This window comes from Crotalus tigris, unplaced genomic scaffold (genome assembly GCF_016545835.1).
Source record: "Crotalus tigris isolate CLP2741 ecotype Arizona unplaced genomic scaffold, ASM1654583v1 scf7180000017582.600645, whole genome shotgun sequence".
In the NCBI taxonomy this organism is placed as follows: domain Eukaryota; kingdom Metazoa; phylum Chordata; class Lepidosauria; order Squamata; family Viperidae; genus Crotalus; species Crotalus tigris.
In genome coordinates, this window is record NW_024096492.1 from 426,193 (window position 1) to 445,412 (window position 19,220).

At 40.5% G+C, this 19,220-nt stretch overlaps 1 protein-coding gene across 6 annotated transcripts in view; it reads right to left on the reverse strand.

The window, feature by feature from the left end:
- Nucleotides 1-1,601: 1,601 nt before the first annotated feature.
- Nucleotides 1,602-19,220, reverse strand: part of SCMH1 (Scm polycomb group protein homolog 1) — a 46,147-nt gene continuing 28,528 nt past the window's right edge. For 3 of the 6 annotated variants that reach the window (XM_039360884.1, XM_039360870.1, XM_039360910.1), the window contains 8 exons: nucleotides 16,873-17,105; nucleotides 15,670-15,796; nucleotides 14,780-14,980; nucleotides 14,348-14,530; nucleotides 7,717-7,848; nucleotides 4,610-4,813; nucleotides 4,084-4,226; nucleotides 1,602-3,470 (listed from right to left, as the gene is read on the reverse strand). In XM_039360884.1, the coding sequence (XP_039216818.1) occupies nucleotides 3,345-3,470; nucleotides 4,084-4,226; nucleotides 4,610-4,813; nucleotides 7,717-7,848; nucleotides 14,348-14,530; nucleotides 14,780-14,980; nucleotides 15,670-15,796; nucleotides 16,873-17,105 (1,349 nt within the window). In that variant the 3' untranslated portion in view covers nucleotides 1,602-3,344. The remainder of the gene's footprint in view (nucleotides 3,471-4,083; nucleotides 4,227-4,609; nucleotides 4,814-7,716; nucleotides 7,849-14,347; nucleotides 14,531-14,779; nucleotides 14,981-15,669; nucleotides 15,797-16,872; nucleotides 17,106-19,220) is intronic. The other 3 variants (XM_039360899.1, XM_039360891.1, XM_039360879.1) reach the window with 2 other exon arrangements.

Consider the following 19,220-nt stretch of genomic DNA (forward strand, 5'->3'; position numbering starts at 1 on the left):
ATATTTTAAGAAGTGCCCTACTTCGAGTCTGGAAGAAGTATTATTATAGATTAAATTATAAAATACCTATTTGGGGGATTCCTGAACATGCAATAGAGGGAATATCGAAGGGGATGAATTCTGGGAAAATTCCGTATAAAGAATTACTTATCTGGTTTAGCAATGACTGGCAATTAAAGTCCTTGGATGTATTAAGAAAAGAAAATACGTTACAGTCATGGTTTCAATATTTACAAATAGTGGATAGGTGGACTTTAGATAAGAAAGTGGGGATAACATTAGGAGATGAAAGTTTGATAACACAGATTAAAGATCAGAATAAGGCACATATAAAAAGAATTTATAATAGTTTAATAGAATTGGATTCGGAAACGGAATTGGTTAAAGATTGTATGGTAAAATGGGCTCAGAATATTCAGGAAGCAATCCCATTGGATTTATGGGAGATAATATGGATCAGAAATGTCAAATTTACACAGGCTCAAAATTTAAGAAAAAAATTTTACAAAATGTTTTATAGGTGGCACTTGGTTCCTAAAAAGTTATCTTGTATGTACCCTAATTTACAACCCAAATGTTGGAGGTGTGGTAGTTTTGATGCAACTTTTTTTCATATTTGGTGGACTTGTAAAAATATTAAGGCCTTTTGGATCATGATTTGGTGGAACATTCAAAATATTTTCAAAAGGAAGATAAAGTTTACTCCTCAACTATTTTTATTAGGGATTTTTGAGGATTTTGATGTTATACTGTTTTAATGTTGAATTTAATTACAGCAGCAAGGTTATTGATAGGTCAATATTGGAAGAAGGATTTGTTGCCTACATTAGAAGAATGGACATTTAAGGTTTCTAACTTAGCAGAAATGGCTAAAATTTCTGCTTATTTAAAGGATCATACACAAGAAAGATGTATTATGGTATGGAGAAGATGGATAGATTATATTAAGACTAAATATGGAACTGAAAAGTTCCACTTATTTTATGATTAAATAAGTATTATTAATAATATTTAAATTATTATTTTTATTATATAACAATTGATTATAAACTGATTTGTTTATGATATGTTATTAAGGTTTAAAGGGAGTTAAGGTTTAAGTATGATTTTAATTGTTATATAAATTGTTAAACTTGTTTAGCTTATGATTAATATATTTGTTAATTTAATTAGATTATGTTTAATATGTTTGAAATACCCTGTATTTGGCTCCGGGAAGTCGGGGGATGGGGGTTGGGGAGAGGGCAAATGGGTTTATTTTGTAACTTTCAATAAAACTTTTTAAATAAATAAAAAAAAAACAATGGGGCCATCAGCTTTCATCTGCTCCTCTCTGAAGTTTCCCTTCCGCCGGCAGTGAGGGAAAAGGGGGTGGAAATGTAATGCCTGGGATTGTCACTGGAAGGATGGTGGGGTGGGGTTGCTGGGAACCCCTTAAAAACTTGAACTGTAGGGCTTGGCCTCCAAGTCCTGTCTAGAACGCCTGCAACCATTTTCTCTTAATAAAGATGCCTGTTGGAAGAAATATTCCAATAGTTCTGTCTTCTTAAGATGTGCATTTAGTGTCTTGTGATTAACTTGAGCCAATAAAAACCCACTCATCCTTTTTAAAAAATTTTATTTATAAACAAAATCATCAAGAGTAAGTGCAGAAGAGAACATTGGCAGGATTCTTCCTGCTACCTGCTGTAGGCAGTGCTTACAGAAGTGATATTCTGCAACCAGGCAGTAATAGCAGAAACGGGTGGCCTGCCCCAAGGGGCTAAACTGGACAACCAAGACGGTGGCCGAGTCACACCATTCCAGCATATTGCAGTCATTGTTCGATCCTCCTTTCTGGAACTGGTTTATTGCCTGTGAATTTTCATTCTTTGTTTTAGAGGCTCTCTTGCCTTGTCTTCTGGCCCTTGTCTGGGAGAGAAAGAAGCAACCAGAGGAAGGAGCAGCGGCGTGTGTAATTTGGCAGAAAAAAATGGTACGAAAGGCCTGTACCTTTGCCTACCCCATCTCCCAGTTCAGGAATCAGGGCAGGCGAACAGCGATGGGCAACTGAGTCTCAGCATTCACTTGTGTGCATCCCAAAGGGCAAACTGCTACGGTTATTCTGGAGGAATGAAAAAAGCATTACACGCTTGCTTTCCAGACACAAAGCACATTTCAGTGGAGAACCTAGAGAAAAGCAGAATGTTGGGGCACCAGGTTATGACCTCCTCTTCCTCTTCTTCTCATTTGCCAGCAGCAAAACCTCTCTAACTACAGGACAATGGGGCCAACCTCTCAAGTGCCATAAAAATAAATACATTAATTATTTTCCAGCATACACGTAAAATGATTCCGGTTTCCCTACTGGAATTGGTGGAGAAATATGAAAAAGGAACCTATTTCAGCATCTCTTTGCTATCCCATGTGCCTGTCAGGTAGCTATCAAGGAAGGTCTGCCAGGGTGAAGTGGAAGGTATATTAAGTGGTACCACTGTAGAAGTGGAGACGTGCAATTGCCCAGGGGAAAAGTTAAAATGGTTGCCATCTCAAGGACAAGTAGAAAACGTTCAAGCTTGAGGGCAGGAGGTTGCTTAATTGTGTGCCCTGTGCCACTTCAGTATAAGACCACATGCCCCCCATCCTCCTGGCTCACTTGTAGTGCTGGAATGGTAAATAACACAAACACAGAGCCTCTGCTTGTGTCGAAATAAATATTAAGAATTGTCTGCTTATCAGCCAGCAATGTGAGTGTGTGGGGAACAAAGCCAGCTTGAGTCCTCAATACAGGAAGAGATTAACAGCACCTAGTGATCTGCAGGCAGGTAGTACAGCTCACTGGATAGGGCTCCTGCCAAAACTCACACCCCACCCCGCACCCAAGGGAGTGCATCATCTGGAGAGCAACAGCCCTCGGCTGGCTTCTTCTAATCTGTTTCTTCTGTATGGCACAGAAGAGTAACCTCTTGACGTCTTCTTCCTATTGCATGAAGAGGCTTCTCAAAGAGAGCCGCAAAAGAAGATGCTGTGATTAAAAAAGGAAGGACCAAACAGCTGAGTCTAATGCAAAGGTGGCCCTGCCACAGCTCCACACACAGGAGGCATCATCGCCTCGGTCAGGTATGGTCCCAGATGCCACCAGCGGAGAGCTGAAGAAACTTCTCCCTTTGTGAGAATCCGTCTGAAGCTTCATACAATGGTTCCTGATGCCTAGGACCTTCCTCCTGCAGGAAGCCACCTTTCTTTCACTGGTTAAGAAAGATGTCCTAGTAATTCTGTGACGCGGTGGCTGCAGAAGGGAGACACGTGTTACGTGCCCTCATGGAGAGCTGAGAGGGCCGTGATTGTGCCAAGAGGAGTCTTTTTCAGAACTTGCCCTGTTTCAACTTATCAATGTGGTAGGTGAGTTTCAGCGCCGGCCCCAGTTTCAAGCCCATGTACTTCATCATCATGTCATTACGCAACAAGAGTAAGGCCTTGCCATCAATCTCCTGTAGGCAAAGAGCAGAAAGAGCCATGTTTGTGCCATGTCAGAAGTAAAAAGAGGCTGGATTAGGGTGACTGCTGATCTATGAGATAATACATGACAGAGGTGCCTAATTTTGCAACATCAGTTGCATAGAAAAAAGAATTTCTTTGACATGCCTTGACATTATGAGTGACACTTAACAAAAGCCCTTCATTTGCATAAGCTTTACATGGAAATTAGAGGATTAGGGTTTGGCTTTTTTCTTAGCTACTTGGAGAAAGTCTTTAAAACTGGAATTCAGCCTTTTTATAATACTCATTGAGTAAAGCAGCTATTTACATCTCTGCACTGTATTACTCCGTCTCTTTACTTCAGTTCTTATGCTACAATTGATGTCAGATATATTCATCCTATATTGCCCAAATAATCTTGTTTACTGTTGGAAGGCACCAAAATTTTGCCTCCTGTGTCACTGAGAGATATTGATCTTCTCAGATGGAAAAAACCTCCACAGAATTATTAATAATGTGTTAAAAACTGCCTTATCAGCAGGAACCATATGTTGGGTGACAGCACTTCCATCAGGAGGAAAATACTACCTAGGCAAAGTCTGATGATCCCGAAGGCATATTTACATGTTTCCGGAAGAGATCTGCATGGGGTCCCAGCTGGGGGTCAGCGTCTCTTACAAACTGCATGACATCTTCTACTGTCCAGGCCGAGGGATCCCGGGTACCCAATCGTGAAGTGTCTCGAGAACTCAGGTATCTGTCAGAGCCTGGGGGCATAATGAAAAAATGTAAATAAATACTGGTGCTGCAAAAGCTCAGGGATCCATGCTATTGAAATAGCAGTTTCTGTGACACTCTTTAAAAAGAACAACCACTGTCAAGTTTAATGAATTACAAGTAGTCCTCTACTTATGACCACAATTGTGAAAAACAGTCATAAGTCACTTTTTTTCAGTGCCACTGTAGGTTTGAACAGTTACTAAATGAATTATTGTAAATGGAGGACTTCCTGTATTTGCACCAAATGCTTTTAGAGGGGTAGCAGGAGTGCCACTTCATGCCCAGGATTCATCAAGTCCCTGCCTTGCTATTAGTAGGACAAAGGTAAAGCTAGACTGCCTCACAGAAGAAGAGTTTTGAGGTCCCTTACCCCCAGCACCCAGTCTATGCCCAGCAGGGGCGCTGCACTGAGTGAGGCTGGAGGGCTGATGAAGGTGTCGGTATCCCTGAAGTCGGAAGTCCCTTGAGTTCCGGATGGGACTAGACACGCTAACGGCATTCAAGGCTGAGTCGATCGGGTCCAAGCGAGGCTCCAGAGGAGCAGGGAGACTGTCATTCAAGACAAAGGTTTCACCTGAAAGACATAAGCAACTGGTGAGAGAGGTGCAAGCAACAGTGACACTGTTGCAGTGTAAACAAACATCTTGAGTTGTAAGTCAACAACGTGGAACAAATTTACTCAGCTAGAAAGTTGGGGAGGAGGAATTATTTTCACCATTTTGTATCAGGTTCTTCGAGATAATTTTTCTCTACATAACTAAGTTCATTCATTCTCTTCATGTCCTAGAACAGAGGTCCCCAACCTTTTGGGCACCAGGGACCGGTTCTGTGGAGAGGTTTTTCTGCGGACGGGAGGGTGCATGGTTTTGTGTGCTGCCTGCATCCCGTGGATGGGGCTTTGTTTGTGTGGACCGGTTGCTGGCATGCCATGGCCCGGTACTGCTCCATGGCCCAGGGGTTGGGGACCCCTATCCTAGAAGTACTTCTGCATGGTAAACAGTACATATGTTCATTCTGGAGCACTTCTGACCAGACAATGCAGTGGAAAGGCTAAGTCTTTTCTTACTAAAAGAGACCATATTTTAGCATTCCCTAGGCATGTTATGGTAGGACTGCATTAAAATAAAGCACCAAGAATCCTGTAACCTTGGTCCTGCTTTTTCTTTTACTATGAAATAGGAACCTATCTAGACATTCCTTCATCTAAATTCTGTTGCTTTTTTGTACTTAGGTGCTAGTTCTTGGACAGAATAAACATGGAGTGTTGTCTGGCACCCATTCCTCATTTCATTCTGGCAGAAAAGTAAATTGAGGTTAAGGAAGAAACTTTCCAAAAACTCTGAATTTCTTATGTGCTGCTGTTCGTTCAATGCTACATGAAGGATGTACAGAAACGCTTGTGCCAGTAATGCTTCTCGATCATGTATGCTATCAAACCCTCACACCTTCTGTATGAGACTTGGATCTGCTGAGATATGGCATTATCTTTAAAATATTCCCAAAGGGGTGTCACACATTGGTCACCCAATGGAACCAGGATTTGTTCACAGTTCAGCTAATGAGATAAGTTCAAGTCATTTTTTTTTTTAAAAAAATCTCATCTTACTTGAACTACTCACCATAAGCCTTTAAACAAAGTAAAGAAGCCACAGTCCATACAAACTTTCCCTTTGTTGTACAGAATGCAAGAGTTAGAAGGGACTTCGGAGGTCTTCTAATCAAGGAGGAGATCCTATACCATTTCAGATAAATGGCTGTCCAATCTCTTCTTAAAAACCCCCAGTGTTGGAGTACCCACAACTTCTACAGCCAAGCCATTCCATTGACTAATTGTTCTCACTGTCAGGAAATTTCTCCTTAGTTCTAGGTTGCTTCTCTCCTTGATTAGTTTCCATCCCTTGCTTCTTGTCCTGCTTTCTGGTACTTTGGAAAATAGGTTAACCCCCCTCTTCTTTGTGGCAGCCCCTCAAATATTGGAAGACTGCTATCAGGTCAGCCCTATTCCTCCTTTTCATTAGACTAGACATACCCAATTCCTGCAACTTTCTTCATATGTTTTAGCCTCCAGTCCCCTAATGATCTTTATTACTCTTCTCTGCATTCTTTCCTCAACAACATTGTTCATCTTGCTGTCTGAATCACTGGAGAATTATCTTTTTGGTGACCAAAACTGGATGCAATATTCCAACTGTGGTCCTCCTTTTCTTGCACTTTCCCACTGAAAGCAAGGCAAATTACTGCAAGGATAAGAAAATACTATTTTCCCTTCTGAAATAGTTCTGAATGCTTATATGCCCATAGTCATATGGCAACATACGTCCATAAATGAGAGGAAACCTTTTTATTAAGAGACTATGGGCCATGAGTGGCAAAGATTACTTGTGTGACAGAAGCTGAGGGACTTTCAAAGAGGTAAAATGTTAAAAATGTTGATGGCTCACTTACTTGTCTTAATAAAGAAAAAAACAACATTAATTACAATAAGAGTTCAGCTAGTTCAGAATCCTGTTCCATCTAGCCATGAATCCTATTCCCAAGTACTGTATGTCCTTAGATGCTATCTGGGAAGCTCACTAGAATATGAAGACATTGTTATTGTCCTCAACAACTGGTATCCAAAGGTTATAAGAAACAGACGTTTCATGCAGTTATCATGGATAAGAAATAGTGACAAAAAGTCATGGGCAATAGGCCTAATTTTGCCTTTCAAACCTGTAGGCATAAACATCAGATGGGAACAGAACATTCATCTTCAGCCTATGACGCCTCTTGCAAGCAGGTCCTTCTTGTACTTGCACTGAGAAATAAGATTGTGCTAGAGAAGACCATTCATTCCATCTTCACATAAATGGTAGAACTGCTCACATACAGGAATCAAAGCATATTTTGTCCGCCTGAACACAACCGAATAATGTCTTGTATGGGAATGGGAGAGGCTGATATTTTATTTCAGGATATTGTGATTGCTAGAAGAGCCATGGTGGTGCAGTGGTTAGGAGGTAGTATTGCAGGCTAATTCTGCCAACTGCCAGCAGTTCGATTCTGACTGGCTTGACTCAGCCTTTCTGAGCCCGGTAAAATGAGGACCCAGATTGTTGACTCTGTAAACTGCTTAGAGAGGGTTGTAAAGCATTGTGAAGCAGTATATAAGACTAAGTGCTATTGCCCGAAAGTGTAGAAAAAACCCTCAATTCCAGTAATTTAAATTTATAGATGGCTTTTGTTCTCATAGTTATGCACAGATAATGGGGAGCATGTAGATTAAGAAGCCCGCCAAAGAAGTTAGAAGTAGTGAAGGAAATGCTGTGGACCACTGCTAGTACTTCTGCTTGACACAGAGGAGCAGAAGGCATGGTCAAGATGGCGATGTCTACAGTGCACAGCTGAGCCAGAAGCAGAACACAGACATGAGTTTCAACCTATGCTGCTTGTTAAAGGAATAATATCAGAAAGGCTGGGAAAAGAGGCTGTGCTCACCTTCCAAAGGGTGATGGTCATTCTTTGGTAACTTGGGGGACAGAGGAGCACTATATGGAGGGAAATCTTGGGAATACCTCTTTGTACCCCGGCCTGGTCCCTGCAGAGAGCCATGTAACGAAACACTCCTGTCTAGGAAGAGAGAACAAGCCCTGCTTAAGATCAGCACCTTCTCTGGGAAACAAATGTTCTGCCTCATAGCAGCAGAATTGCCATACTCTATGGACTGGTCATTGACTGCCATAATTCTTTTTCTTCTCTTATATAGTCTACCCCATGATCTATAAGTCCACCAGCAGAAGCAGCTGTATTGCTGTACTGAAGGATGATTTTGAAATCTCTGGGTGTTACCAATTATCTCATCATGTCTTCTGTTCTATGCAATAACTGAAGAATTTTATGAAAGAGACAGTGGCATTTCCAGGGCCGATAACGGCTTCATCAGATGTTTTTTTAAACATCTTTTTGTTCTCCTAAATGAAAAAATGGTGTATCATTTCCAGTACATCTTAATTCTTATACATGAAATGGGGAATCTATTGCATGCTCTTAACAGAGTTGAGCAATGACAAAATGCCTCTTTATAGTTAATTTAATCTCCTTAGTTGTTTTGTGCAATTGCTGATTTTAAGCTTTCTGCACATCATTATTCCTTGATTGTTTGCAGTGGTGCTTTTCAAATGATTCTTAAAAAGTATTTGCTCATCACAGGGAAATTTCAGGGCTCTTTGTTTGGCTGAAATGGGTAAGCTTCAGAATATGAAGTTAAATGCCAAGACAACTATTTGTGAAAATCATGTAAAGTTCAATATTAAAACACAAAAAACAGCTACAGGATATTCAACATTTCCTTGTTGATTATCAATGCGTACTTTTCTAACCCAAATTTCTTAAGACTGGCAGTTGCTGATTTTAAAACATATGGGACCATTACCCCAGGAAATTGATAAATTAGATTTAAAATTTACCAGTGGTTCTGTAAGTTCATTTAGCATCTTCTGTCAATTTCAGATGTACAAGAAACACAATCCCCATCTTTTTCATATTTTGTAATAAAAACAGTCATACTTGTTCTAATGTTATTTTATTTTCACTGGAATCATTGGCTGTTCTAATCAGAAATGATTCAGAAACATGTACATTTCAGTCTATGTAAGATGGATCAATAACAATATGATAAAAAGAAACAACTCAATAATATTATACAACCTACAGATAATGCCTGGGTATCTGATGATTGGATAACTTAACTGGTCAAATGTGATATCTCCAAGTCATTCTAGTAACATAATCCTCAAGTATTATGTCAAGTCCCGACTGGGAATTCACAGTTCAAACTCACTATGATTCTGGTGATCAATAAACATTGCAAAGTAAATTAACTCAGTAGATGTGTTTCTTGATAATATGCTTATCTGTAATGTGGACAGGGTTAGCAGGTTATGTCTGAAGGCCATGTTGTCATCTGTTGCTTATTTATTTCAGATAGATATATAGATAGATAAAGAGAGACATATATATATATCTGCAAGGCAAAAGAGATTGTAAAAAGTAAAACTGCAGTATAGCAGTTAAAAATGTCAAGGTGTAATCAATCAAATGTCTGTCTGAAAAACTCCCTGCATATACTCCCTTGACACTGCCTAGTATGTAAACTGCTCAGGTTCAAATCCCATAAAGGGTGTGGCTAACTGAAGAGAGCAGAATGAGCTTGAAATGGCCATCTTAATCTCCCAATTTAATTCTTTAACTCTTTGTCAGAAAAAGAAATTTGGATTTGTAATGTTTCGCAGTTGCAACTTGAGCCTGCTTAACGCCCCTAGTTGGGGGGGCTGCAAGGCAAAAGAGATTGTAAAAAGTAAAACTGCAGTATAGCAGTTAAAAGTGTCACAGTGTAATCAATCAGACATCTCTCTGAAAAACTCCCTGCGCACACGCGCGCGCACACACACACACATATATGTAGGTCTTTGGTTATTCGGGTTTTCTCCCGCATCAAATTGGAAGTGTCTTGGCGACGTTTCAACGAAGTCCCACTTGTCATCTTCAGGCTGGTGTTTTCTGCTTCTCGCTTGTAGGAGCAATGTGTGATCGTAGCTGTTTCTTCCTTTTAACTGCTAGTGGGGGTATGAACTGATTGGATGGGAGCTTGGCTGTGTTCTGATTGGGTGGAGGTGTGTTCCGATTGGTTAGGGGCTTGGCTGTGCTCTGATTGGATGGGAAGTTGGCTGTGCTCTGATTGGATGGGGGAGTGTTCTGTTTGGGTGGGGGCTTTGTTGTGCTCGGGTTAGTCTGAGTTGCAGGGGGATTTAAAATGGTGAGCTGCATTGCTGTTGTTTGGCTTCACGTTCATGGTTGTGCCTCATCTTCATGGTGGGTGTCAGTTTGCTTCATGTATGGATTGGAGGGGTTTAAAGTGGCTAATGATGCAGCTGTGGTCTGGCTTCTGGTTTGTGGTCATGCCTCATCATTGGTGTGGGTTTGGTTTTGCTTTTTGCGTGGATGTGTGGTGGTGACATCCTGTGTGATTTTCGTGAGTGTGGGTCTGGTGTCATTCTTTGTGTTATTGACTCGTTTGTCAATAAGGGCGGATTTCCAAATGGCTGGTAGGCGGGAGGTATCATCTCGTTTATTCATGCTGTGTGGGCGTTTTTCTATCTCGATGGCTTCTCTGATTATTCTGTTATTAAAGTGTTCAGTTTTGGCAATAGTTCTGGTCTTTTTAAAGTCAATTTCATGTCCTGTGGCTTTAAGGTGTTGGACCAGGGAAGAAGTTGATTCCTCTTTTTTGACTGAGTTCTTATGTTCTTCAATGCGTGCACTTATTCTTCTGTTGGTTTGTCCGATGTATGTGGTGGGAAAAGTGGTGCATGGGATTTCATATACTCCTTGATTTTCTAACTCAATTTTGTCTTTGGGGTTTCTTAGGATGGTGTATATTTTTCTGTTTGTGCAGAATGCTGTCTTGATGTTGTGTTTGTTGAGGATCTTGCTGATTCTGTCTGTGGTGCCTTTTATGTATGGGACGAGGGCTTTGCCGTTTTCTTGTTCTCTGTCTTGGATTTTAGTGGGGGTTTCTTTTTGGATTATTTGGTAATCTTATTTCTTTGGAATCCATTGGATGTTAGTACATTAGTGAGAGTGTGTAGTTCGGTTTTTAGGTGTTGTTCATCAGCTAAGCATTTTGTTCTGGAGATGAGTGTCTTGGCTACGGAGTTGATCTGTGCTGGGTGTGGTATGAGAGAGCGTGCAGATAGCGGTTTGTGTGTGTTTTCTTCTGGTAGATGGTGTGTCCTAGGGAGCCATTGGATTTTTTATAGACTAAGACATCGAGGAAGAGAAGTTGGTTATTAGCTTCTGTTTCCATGGTGAACTGTATTTTGGGGTATAGGCTTTTAAGGTGTGTGAGGAAGTTGTCTAATTTAATTTGGAGAGGTGTTGGAATTTTTAAGGGATAGGTTTCTTAAACCACTTCAAAATTCTAAGGAATCCAAAATGTTTACCCGCAAGAAGCCCAGGACTTCTTTAACTGTGAATTACAAGTTATTTTAGTATAAATAAAAATATGACTTGAGGGCTGATATGGAAATGTTGTAATCTTTGGATGCTGTTCTCTAGTCTAATATGACAGTGTATAAAGTGTAATTGACTATCAACCTGGACTATATTTTCCTATATCCATATGCATTCAGATCTTCTATAGAGCTGTAACAAGTTGGAGAAATATATACACTTTGAACAACCGTGATTTATTGCTGATCTTTGTGCTGGACTTCACCTGAACTGACTACAGTACTTCTATTTCATTTTGTGAAATCAGAAGAGTTTTTTTTAAAACGGAATTAGTAAGAGGGGAATAAGCTCTGAATATAATTCTACGTAGTTTTTGAGCTGACAAGAATAGTTTTATTACATACATTATTCTATGCCTATATTTACAGTATCTATCTTAAATTCAGATTTCTTAAAGCTTTTTCACTCTATCATGCTTAATTAAATAACGGAACAGTGATGCTTAGATTCAAAGTTAAAAGTCAAAGTATAAAGGGCAATGCTTAGCTTTGGCTAATTAAACTTTCACTGATGTCAGTGGGTTCACTCTAAATATGATAATGTCTGGATCCACCAATAGCTACTAAAACACTAGGAATTTGAAGATATTAGGGGTACTCAAATAGGGTAGTAAAATGATCTCTATAAGTTTGTTTTTACAGTGAAAGCCAATTCTCTCTCTGAATGGTTTTGTGTAGTTCAAAAACTACTACAAACCTGGGAAATAATCTAAATTATTCACTTCCTAGCCCAATACAGACTACAGGTAGTCCTATAATTACAATCACAATTGAGCCCAACATTTCTATTGCTAGACAGTTGCCCCATCTGATGACTTTTCTTGACACAGCTGTTAAGATTAAAGAATCGCTGCAGTTGTTAAGTTACCATGTTTTCCTGAAAGTAAGGCTTACCCTGAAAATAAGCCCTAGCCTGATTTTGGGGGGTAGACCTAATATATGCCCTATCCCAAAAATAAGCCCTAGTTTTGGGGTGAGGCACACACTTAAAAATCAAGATGTGGATCTACCCTATGTGCCTCACACCCACCACTTTGCAGCCAGGTCTCTCCTTGCCGGCCCACTTCTTCTGAGGCCTCTTCTTCAGCCAGCCCTGCATTTCTCAGTCACAGGCCTTTCCTGAAGGCCTCTGCAGCCAAGGACCTACGTTCTCAGCTGCAGTGGCCTTTCAGAAAGGCCTACCTGCAAAATACAGGATGGAATGCAGCTGCAGGATGAAGCTGATCCTTCGGTCCCAGAAGGAGTAGGCTTGCTGGGCGGGGCTGTTGGTGCCAGAGGTGAGTAAGGCATCCCCCAAAAATCTGCCTCTTTTTTTGGGGAAAAAAAAAGACCCGGTCTTATTTTTGGGGAAACACAGTAGTAACATGATTGTTAAATGAATCTGGCTTCCCCATTGACTTTGCTGATCAAAAGGTCACAAATGGTGATCACATGACCCCCAGGACACTGCAACTGTCATAAATATAAGTCAGTTGCCAAGCGTCTGAATTTTGATCACATGACCATGGGGTTGTCACTTTTTTCAGTGCCGTTGTAACTTTGAATGATCACTAAATGAACTGTAGTAAGTCGAGGACTGCCTGTATTAAATAGAAATGCATAGCTGGAGTACGCCAGACAAATTAGCCCAATTAAAATACTGCTGAAGGCTCTGTGGACATCATTGTTAGAATGAAAAAACAGCTAAGCTGCACAAAGCTGTCAGAGGACCAAGACAAAAGACCTGTATATAGTTATTATTCCTTGCTTCATTGCCTTTGCTAGTTATATATAATATCATTACACATCATCCATCTTACTTTTCCTTCTGCCATCCCATCATAAAGAGAAAAGAAAAAAAATGCATCCGTAAAAAAGAAATAAAAAGGGTCAGTTTTAAAGCAGCTTCCACAGGGTCTATCAAAGGTACTGGATGAATTCAGGGTTCTTTCAAAAACCCACATACCAAACCTTTGGCATTTCAAAGGGAATTCAAGGGAAAGCATTATTTTTCTGAAAGCTGTTCAAAAATAAGATAAAGTGAAACTTCAACTTAATGGAATCCCAACTTAATGGACTTTGGATGCAACCAATTTCCATCCAGAGATTCTCCTGAAATAACTGACAAATTTATGACATCTGAAGTAGTCTGTGCAAGGCACCGACATTTATGCTAATGTTGCAAATGACACAAATGAAATAATTGCAATGAATGATATAAATGTCCATTTCAACAGACATTTGGAGTAATCGGTACCCTCTTCCCCCAACTGGTCTATTCAATTAAGATTTTACTGTTACACTTTGCTTTTTAGCTTTCAAATCATATATCATTGTTACCCCCAACAACAAATCATGAACAATAGTAAGTCTGTCATTGTATTTTTTGTCTCAGATAACGTATTTAAAACATAGACTCTGAGGCACTTAAATAATATTATTAGAAGGAAAGACCCTATCAACATGTTCAGCTTTATATCAGGTAAAATAAAATGCATACAGATAGTTCTGGACTTACAACTGGTCACTTAGTGAACATTCAAAGTTATGATGGACTACTCCAAAGGTATTTATGACCTGGTTCTGAAGCTTGGACAGGCACTTCTCCCCCTTATAATTATGTGATCGCATGTCAGGTGCTCAGCAGCCAGGTTACATTGCAGCAGTCCATGGCCAAATCACCACGTTTTATAACATTTTTGTTGAAAACTAGTATTTACTACTGGTTTTCAGGAAAAAAATGCCCCAAAGTGAACAGTGGGTTCGCTTTATGACTACAATGTTTGCTTTAAGACTCCAGCAGTTACTTTGAGACATGGCATTTGCTTAACGACTGATGAAAAAAAGGTCATAAAATCAGGTCTGTCATGTGGGTGATCTGTTTTTATGACTGTTACGAATTACGACTGAAATGGGTCAGACGTTGAGAACTACCAGTATAAACTTTGCTCCAAGTTTTAAAAAGGCACACAAGAATAGGCAGGGGTAGGAATAGGTTCAAAATGATTAATGAATCTGTTTGGCGAAACTTTATTCCACCTGCAGAGATTAGCATGAAAACTCTCCAAGCCAATTCTTACCTGGCAGGTATTTGTCATGGTCATATTCTCTGGAATGATGCATATGGTGCTGAGTGAAGGGCTGGTTCCCAAAGAGGTTGTCACTTCGCAGGTTGTGGCACAGTTTCTCAAGGAAACGGAGGACGTAAGTAATGCTATTCACTGCTGGTAAGTTTAGAGTGTGCTGCTCATGATCAAACACAGCTGACAGAGGAAACCAACAAAGCCAAATATATAAAAAAGTTACAGAGATGACCAGCAAAGCTCAACCTCCCCCCCCCCGATGTCCACTTGTCATTCAATCTAATAAAATGCTTTCCAGATTTAATGACTATAACAGTGGTGGTCAACTGCATTGCCACTATTAGGACCTCATGGCTAGATTGTGGCTAGCAGACATGTTTCCTGGGAGATATTTTCCCAAAAAGTAGGACAGATCAATATGAGTGTTACCTGAAATAATCTCTCCTCCATGGCCTTGTTTAAGAAATGAGAAGACAGTTTTCTGGTGGTAAGCACAATCAATGCAAGCTTGGACTGCTTGCTGCAGGACTACGGACGCTCGAGCTGGACCAAAATGGTCAGGCAATTGCTGGATTTTCTTTTTGTCCAGATGAGGCCCAGGGCTACAGTTTTTATTCAAGTAGATGCAAACTAGTTGGGGGGGGGGACAGAGGGGAGAAAGGGCAAGCCAACACATAAGAAGTCTTCAATACTTAATTTGAAAAAACAGAGGACTGTAATAACACTTATCCTCTATTGGTTATTTCCTAATGCATGAACATTTGTAAACATAAAATGGCCTTTTTAAAACAATGTTTAGTCTGTGAGATTGCAACGAAGATACACTGTTCTTCATATGCTTATGAATTCATCTTGAAACACTGCCTCATAATTCCTGGAGAAATTGTACACTTAAACAGGTCAAGCACAAAGCACTCCAATATTTTTAGCCTGATGCCAGTTAATGAACAAAAGAATCACCTTGGGCAATCATTCTTTTGCCCTATTTTTTCTTCTATCATATGGAGTTGCTATCTAAAAATCTCCCTCATTAGGTTTGTCATTCATTTATAGATTTGTTCATTTATGTGATTCCTAATTCCATCCAGGTGCTAAATGACTCCAGGTGGCTTTCCAAGAGTATGAATTTGAAAATGTCAAGGTACTATAATAAACTATAAAATCAAGATAATAGAACAGCCACACCAGGGGAAGACAAAACTCAAAATACATTAAGATTGCCATGAGTTCACTAATCATCCCAGCAGAATGCCTGCAGGAAGAGCCAGTTTTTTTTCTCTCAGAAGAACTTTCAGAAGTAATAGGAAGCAGGTCCTTACCTGTAGGGGCCTGCATAGCAGAACTGGGAATAGTAGCTGCATCTTGTGGTACCGTACTTGTGTCAGGCTCAGGAGTGCTAGTTGTAGGGGAAGTGGGTGCTGGATTTAGTAACGTTCGCGGCTTTCTCTGAAGATCAAAAAAGTTTAATGGCTTTCAGTGGAAGAACAAAGTCTACTGGGTACAAGGAAGAAGTTGTTAAGAACTGATATTACTGCATCAAGGACAGGCTGTCAGGAACATAAAGAGGAAATGGTGTCTCTGACAAAAGTGTATGAAGCCTAATGAGCGATAAAAATATCTTGAGTCTACAGCAACCACCAAGGGGAGTGGCATAAAATTTGCGATTTATAGCAGTGACAAAGATTTTAAGCAGTTGGCTGTCTTTGCTTTCTGCTTTTCCACTACAGCAGTGGTCCCCAACCTTTGCGGGTGGCCTGGCTGGGGGGTGGGGGGGAGAAGGGAACTGGTCCGTGTGAGCAGGCGTGTAGTTCAACTTGCGCAAGCAGTGGGCCAGCGCACTTGTGCACATGCGCACTTGTACGCAGGCCCACGGTCCAATTGCAAAAAGCCCATAGCCCGATAGTGCGCCGTGGCCCGGGGATTGGAGACCCCTGCTCTATGGAGCTTGAAAGTAGCCTACAAAGAATCCTGACCAGTCCACAGCCTATTCAGATTTAGAATTAAAGCTCTTTCAAAAGTTTCAGTCCTGGAGAGTCGTCCTTATGATTTTAAGGTAGTAAGCAGGAATATAAGAAAAGTATATTGTATCTAGTCAAAGGGTTTTAATTAATTAATTAATTGCCAGTTTGGCCTAGTAGTGGTTAAGATGCTGGCCTAGAAACCAGGAGACCATGAGTTCTAGTCTTGCCTTAGGCATGAAAGCCGGCTGGGTCACTTTGGACCAATCACCAGGAGACTGTGAGTTCTAGTCCTTCAGTAGGAATGAAAGTCAGCTGGGTGACTTTGAACCAATCACTCTCTCAGTCCAACCCGCCTCACAGGATTGTTGTAGGAAAATTAGAAGGAGGAAGGAGTATTAGATATGTTTGCCAGCTTGATTTATTTATACAAAATAAAGTTGGGATAATCAGCAAGCAAACATTCTTCTTCCATCTTTGGACATACAATAATCTTGCTGCAGTGACCATATCAAGGAAGGAGGACTATGCTTGATAGTTCAGCCCCACACATTGACCACCTACCTTTCCACCAGGCTTTGGCCCCCTCTTTTTGGGGAATTTTAAAGGCTCCACTGCCTTGGAAAGGTTGGGGTTGGGATGGCTGGTCAGCACCTTGGGTGTCCGGCCTCTTTTACGACCAGGTTTGCGTCCTCTTTGTCCAGGCGGATGTTCCAGGATACTCTTTGTGCTGTTGTGTATGGTGCTTTTTTCAGAAATCACATCAGGGGCAGGGAATGGGATCTTTGGAATGACTACTGGCATAAAAGAGGAAGGAGAGGAGATGATCAAGGACCATCAAAGTTTCATTCAAAAGTCTGTCTGGAAGACCTAAGGCATGCAATCATTCTGCTGGTGTGCTTGTACTAAGGTTTAAACTAGGGGTGTCCAACTTTGGCAGCTTTAAGACCGGTGGACTTCATTAAAGCCATCTCTAGGGGGCTAAGTCTCTGAATAATATTCAATAGTTTCAGTCAGCAGGAGGGTGCATATCTACTATGAGTGTATGAAATCCACAAAACCAGCGTTTCTCAGCCTGGGCAACTTTAAGAGTGTGGACTTCAGCTCCCAGAATTCCCCAGCCAGCACTGCTGGGGATTTAAACAATTTTATTTTTATTCATCAAATTTATATGGTTGCCCATCTCATACAAGGTGACTCTGGGCAGGGTACAATACAACCAATTATCCAAACCGATTGTCATCACTGATACCATCTAGATAAAGTAATGACAGTGGGCAAGCACATATTTTTAACATGCTGCCATTTAACTTGTTTTATATATTCTATTTTCACTTTTCTGTTGTTGTTTTTTTAATCATTGAAAGCTTTGCTAAACAGCAGTCTGGATAGCTTTTAAAACAAGCCACACAAAGAAAATGTGTAAAATGGAAAGGACTTCATTTCAGAAGATGCCAGTGGGTGGGGCACAGAGTCATCTAGGTCAACATACTTACGCACAAGAGCTAACTGTTCATACATTTCCCATTCATACTCAAATGCAAGTATGTTCCTGAAGCCATAATACTCAAAAACAAAGGCTACAGAATGACTCTAGTTCCCGCATTACATATTCTGCTACTATACAATACAGTAAGGTACCAAGTTTTCTGTTCAACTCTCAAAACAGGCAGAGAACTGGGATTACTAGAAATACAACTCCCGAGAAATGGTGAAGTCTGGACAGACAAATCTATAGTTATGTTGGGGTTTATCTTCTGGTATTTCAACCAAATGACAAGGAGGAACAGAGGTACACGTCTTTTGACAGAGACATCATTTTTACCAATTTCTGCCTGAAGCTATTCTCCCTTCCAGCCTGAAATATCAAAGCTGACTAAACCCTTAATTTGATCACAAATATTTGGAAAAAATGGTTGACAGGTACAGGAAGAATGTCAGGTGCCATTTAACACATAGCTATAGTAACTTTAAAAACAATTAACTTTTGTATGCTTGCTGAGCATAATAAAGTTGTTTGAACGGGTGACTGCATCAACCAGAACAAAGAAAACTGGGATGGATGCCTTTAGTTGTGCTCCAGTGCTGTAACTTCCATTGCACAGCAATGAAAAAAGTGCATCCTTTTAAAAGTCTCCTTTGCTTGGCAAGACCTTCCTGTGTCTCTGCCAGCTGGAATGGTGCCAGGGTTGAAACTCTACTCTTCACATTCCAGATCTCTTGATAATGCTGAAAATTGCCTCTAGCTCACAGTTTGTCCAAAGACAATTAACTCTTATGATCCTGTCTCCCAGCTGCTAAGAATGCCAGATAATTCAGGTTCATTAGTGTTGACTAACTTTAGCGGAGGTCACTGTGAATCCAAACTGTACCGCTTGATCCAGAGCGGCGCATGTTGCAGTTAAAAATTCAATACGTGTTGATGTTTGCCACTAACTTTTAACGTTTCTTTTTAACTACGGGTAGTCCTCAACCTATGGCCATAATCGAACCCAACATTTTTGTTGCTAAGCAAGACAATTGTTAAGTGAGTTTTGCCCCCTTTTATGATCTTTCTTGCCACAGTTGTTAATCACTGCAGTTGTTAAGTTAGTAACACGGTTGTTATGTGAATCTGGCTTCCCCATTGACTTTGCTTGTCAGAAGGTCATAAAAAAGGGGATCCCATGAACCTGGGATGCCATGACCGTCATAAATATGAGCCAGTTACAAAGCATCTGAATTTTGATCATGTGACCACGGGAATGCTACAGCGATTGTAAATGTGTAAAATGGTCATAAGCCACTTTTTTCAGTGCCGTTGTAACTTCAAATGGTCACCAAATGAACTGTTGTAAATCGAGGACCACCTGTATTTCCCCATCATTTCTGCAGAATTTATTGATGCTCCACAACAAAAGTTAGTCTGTTGA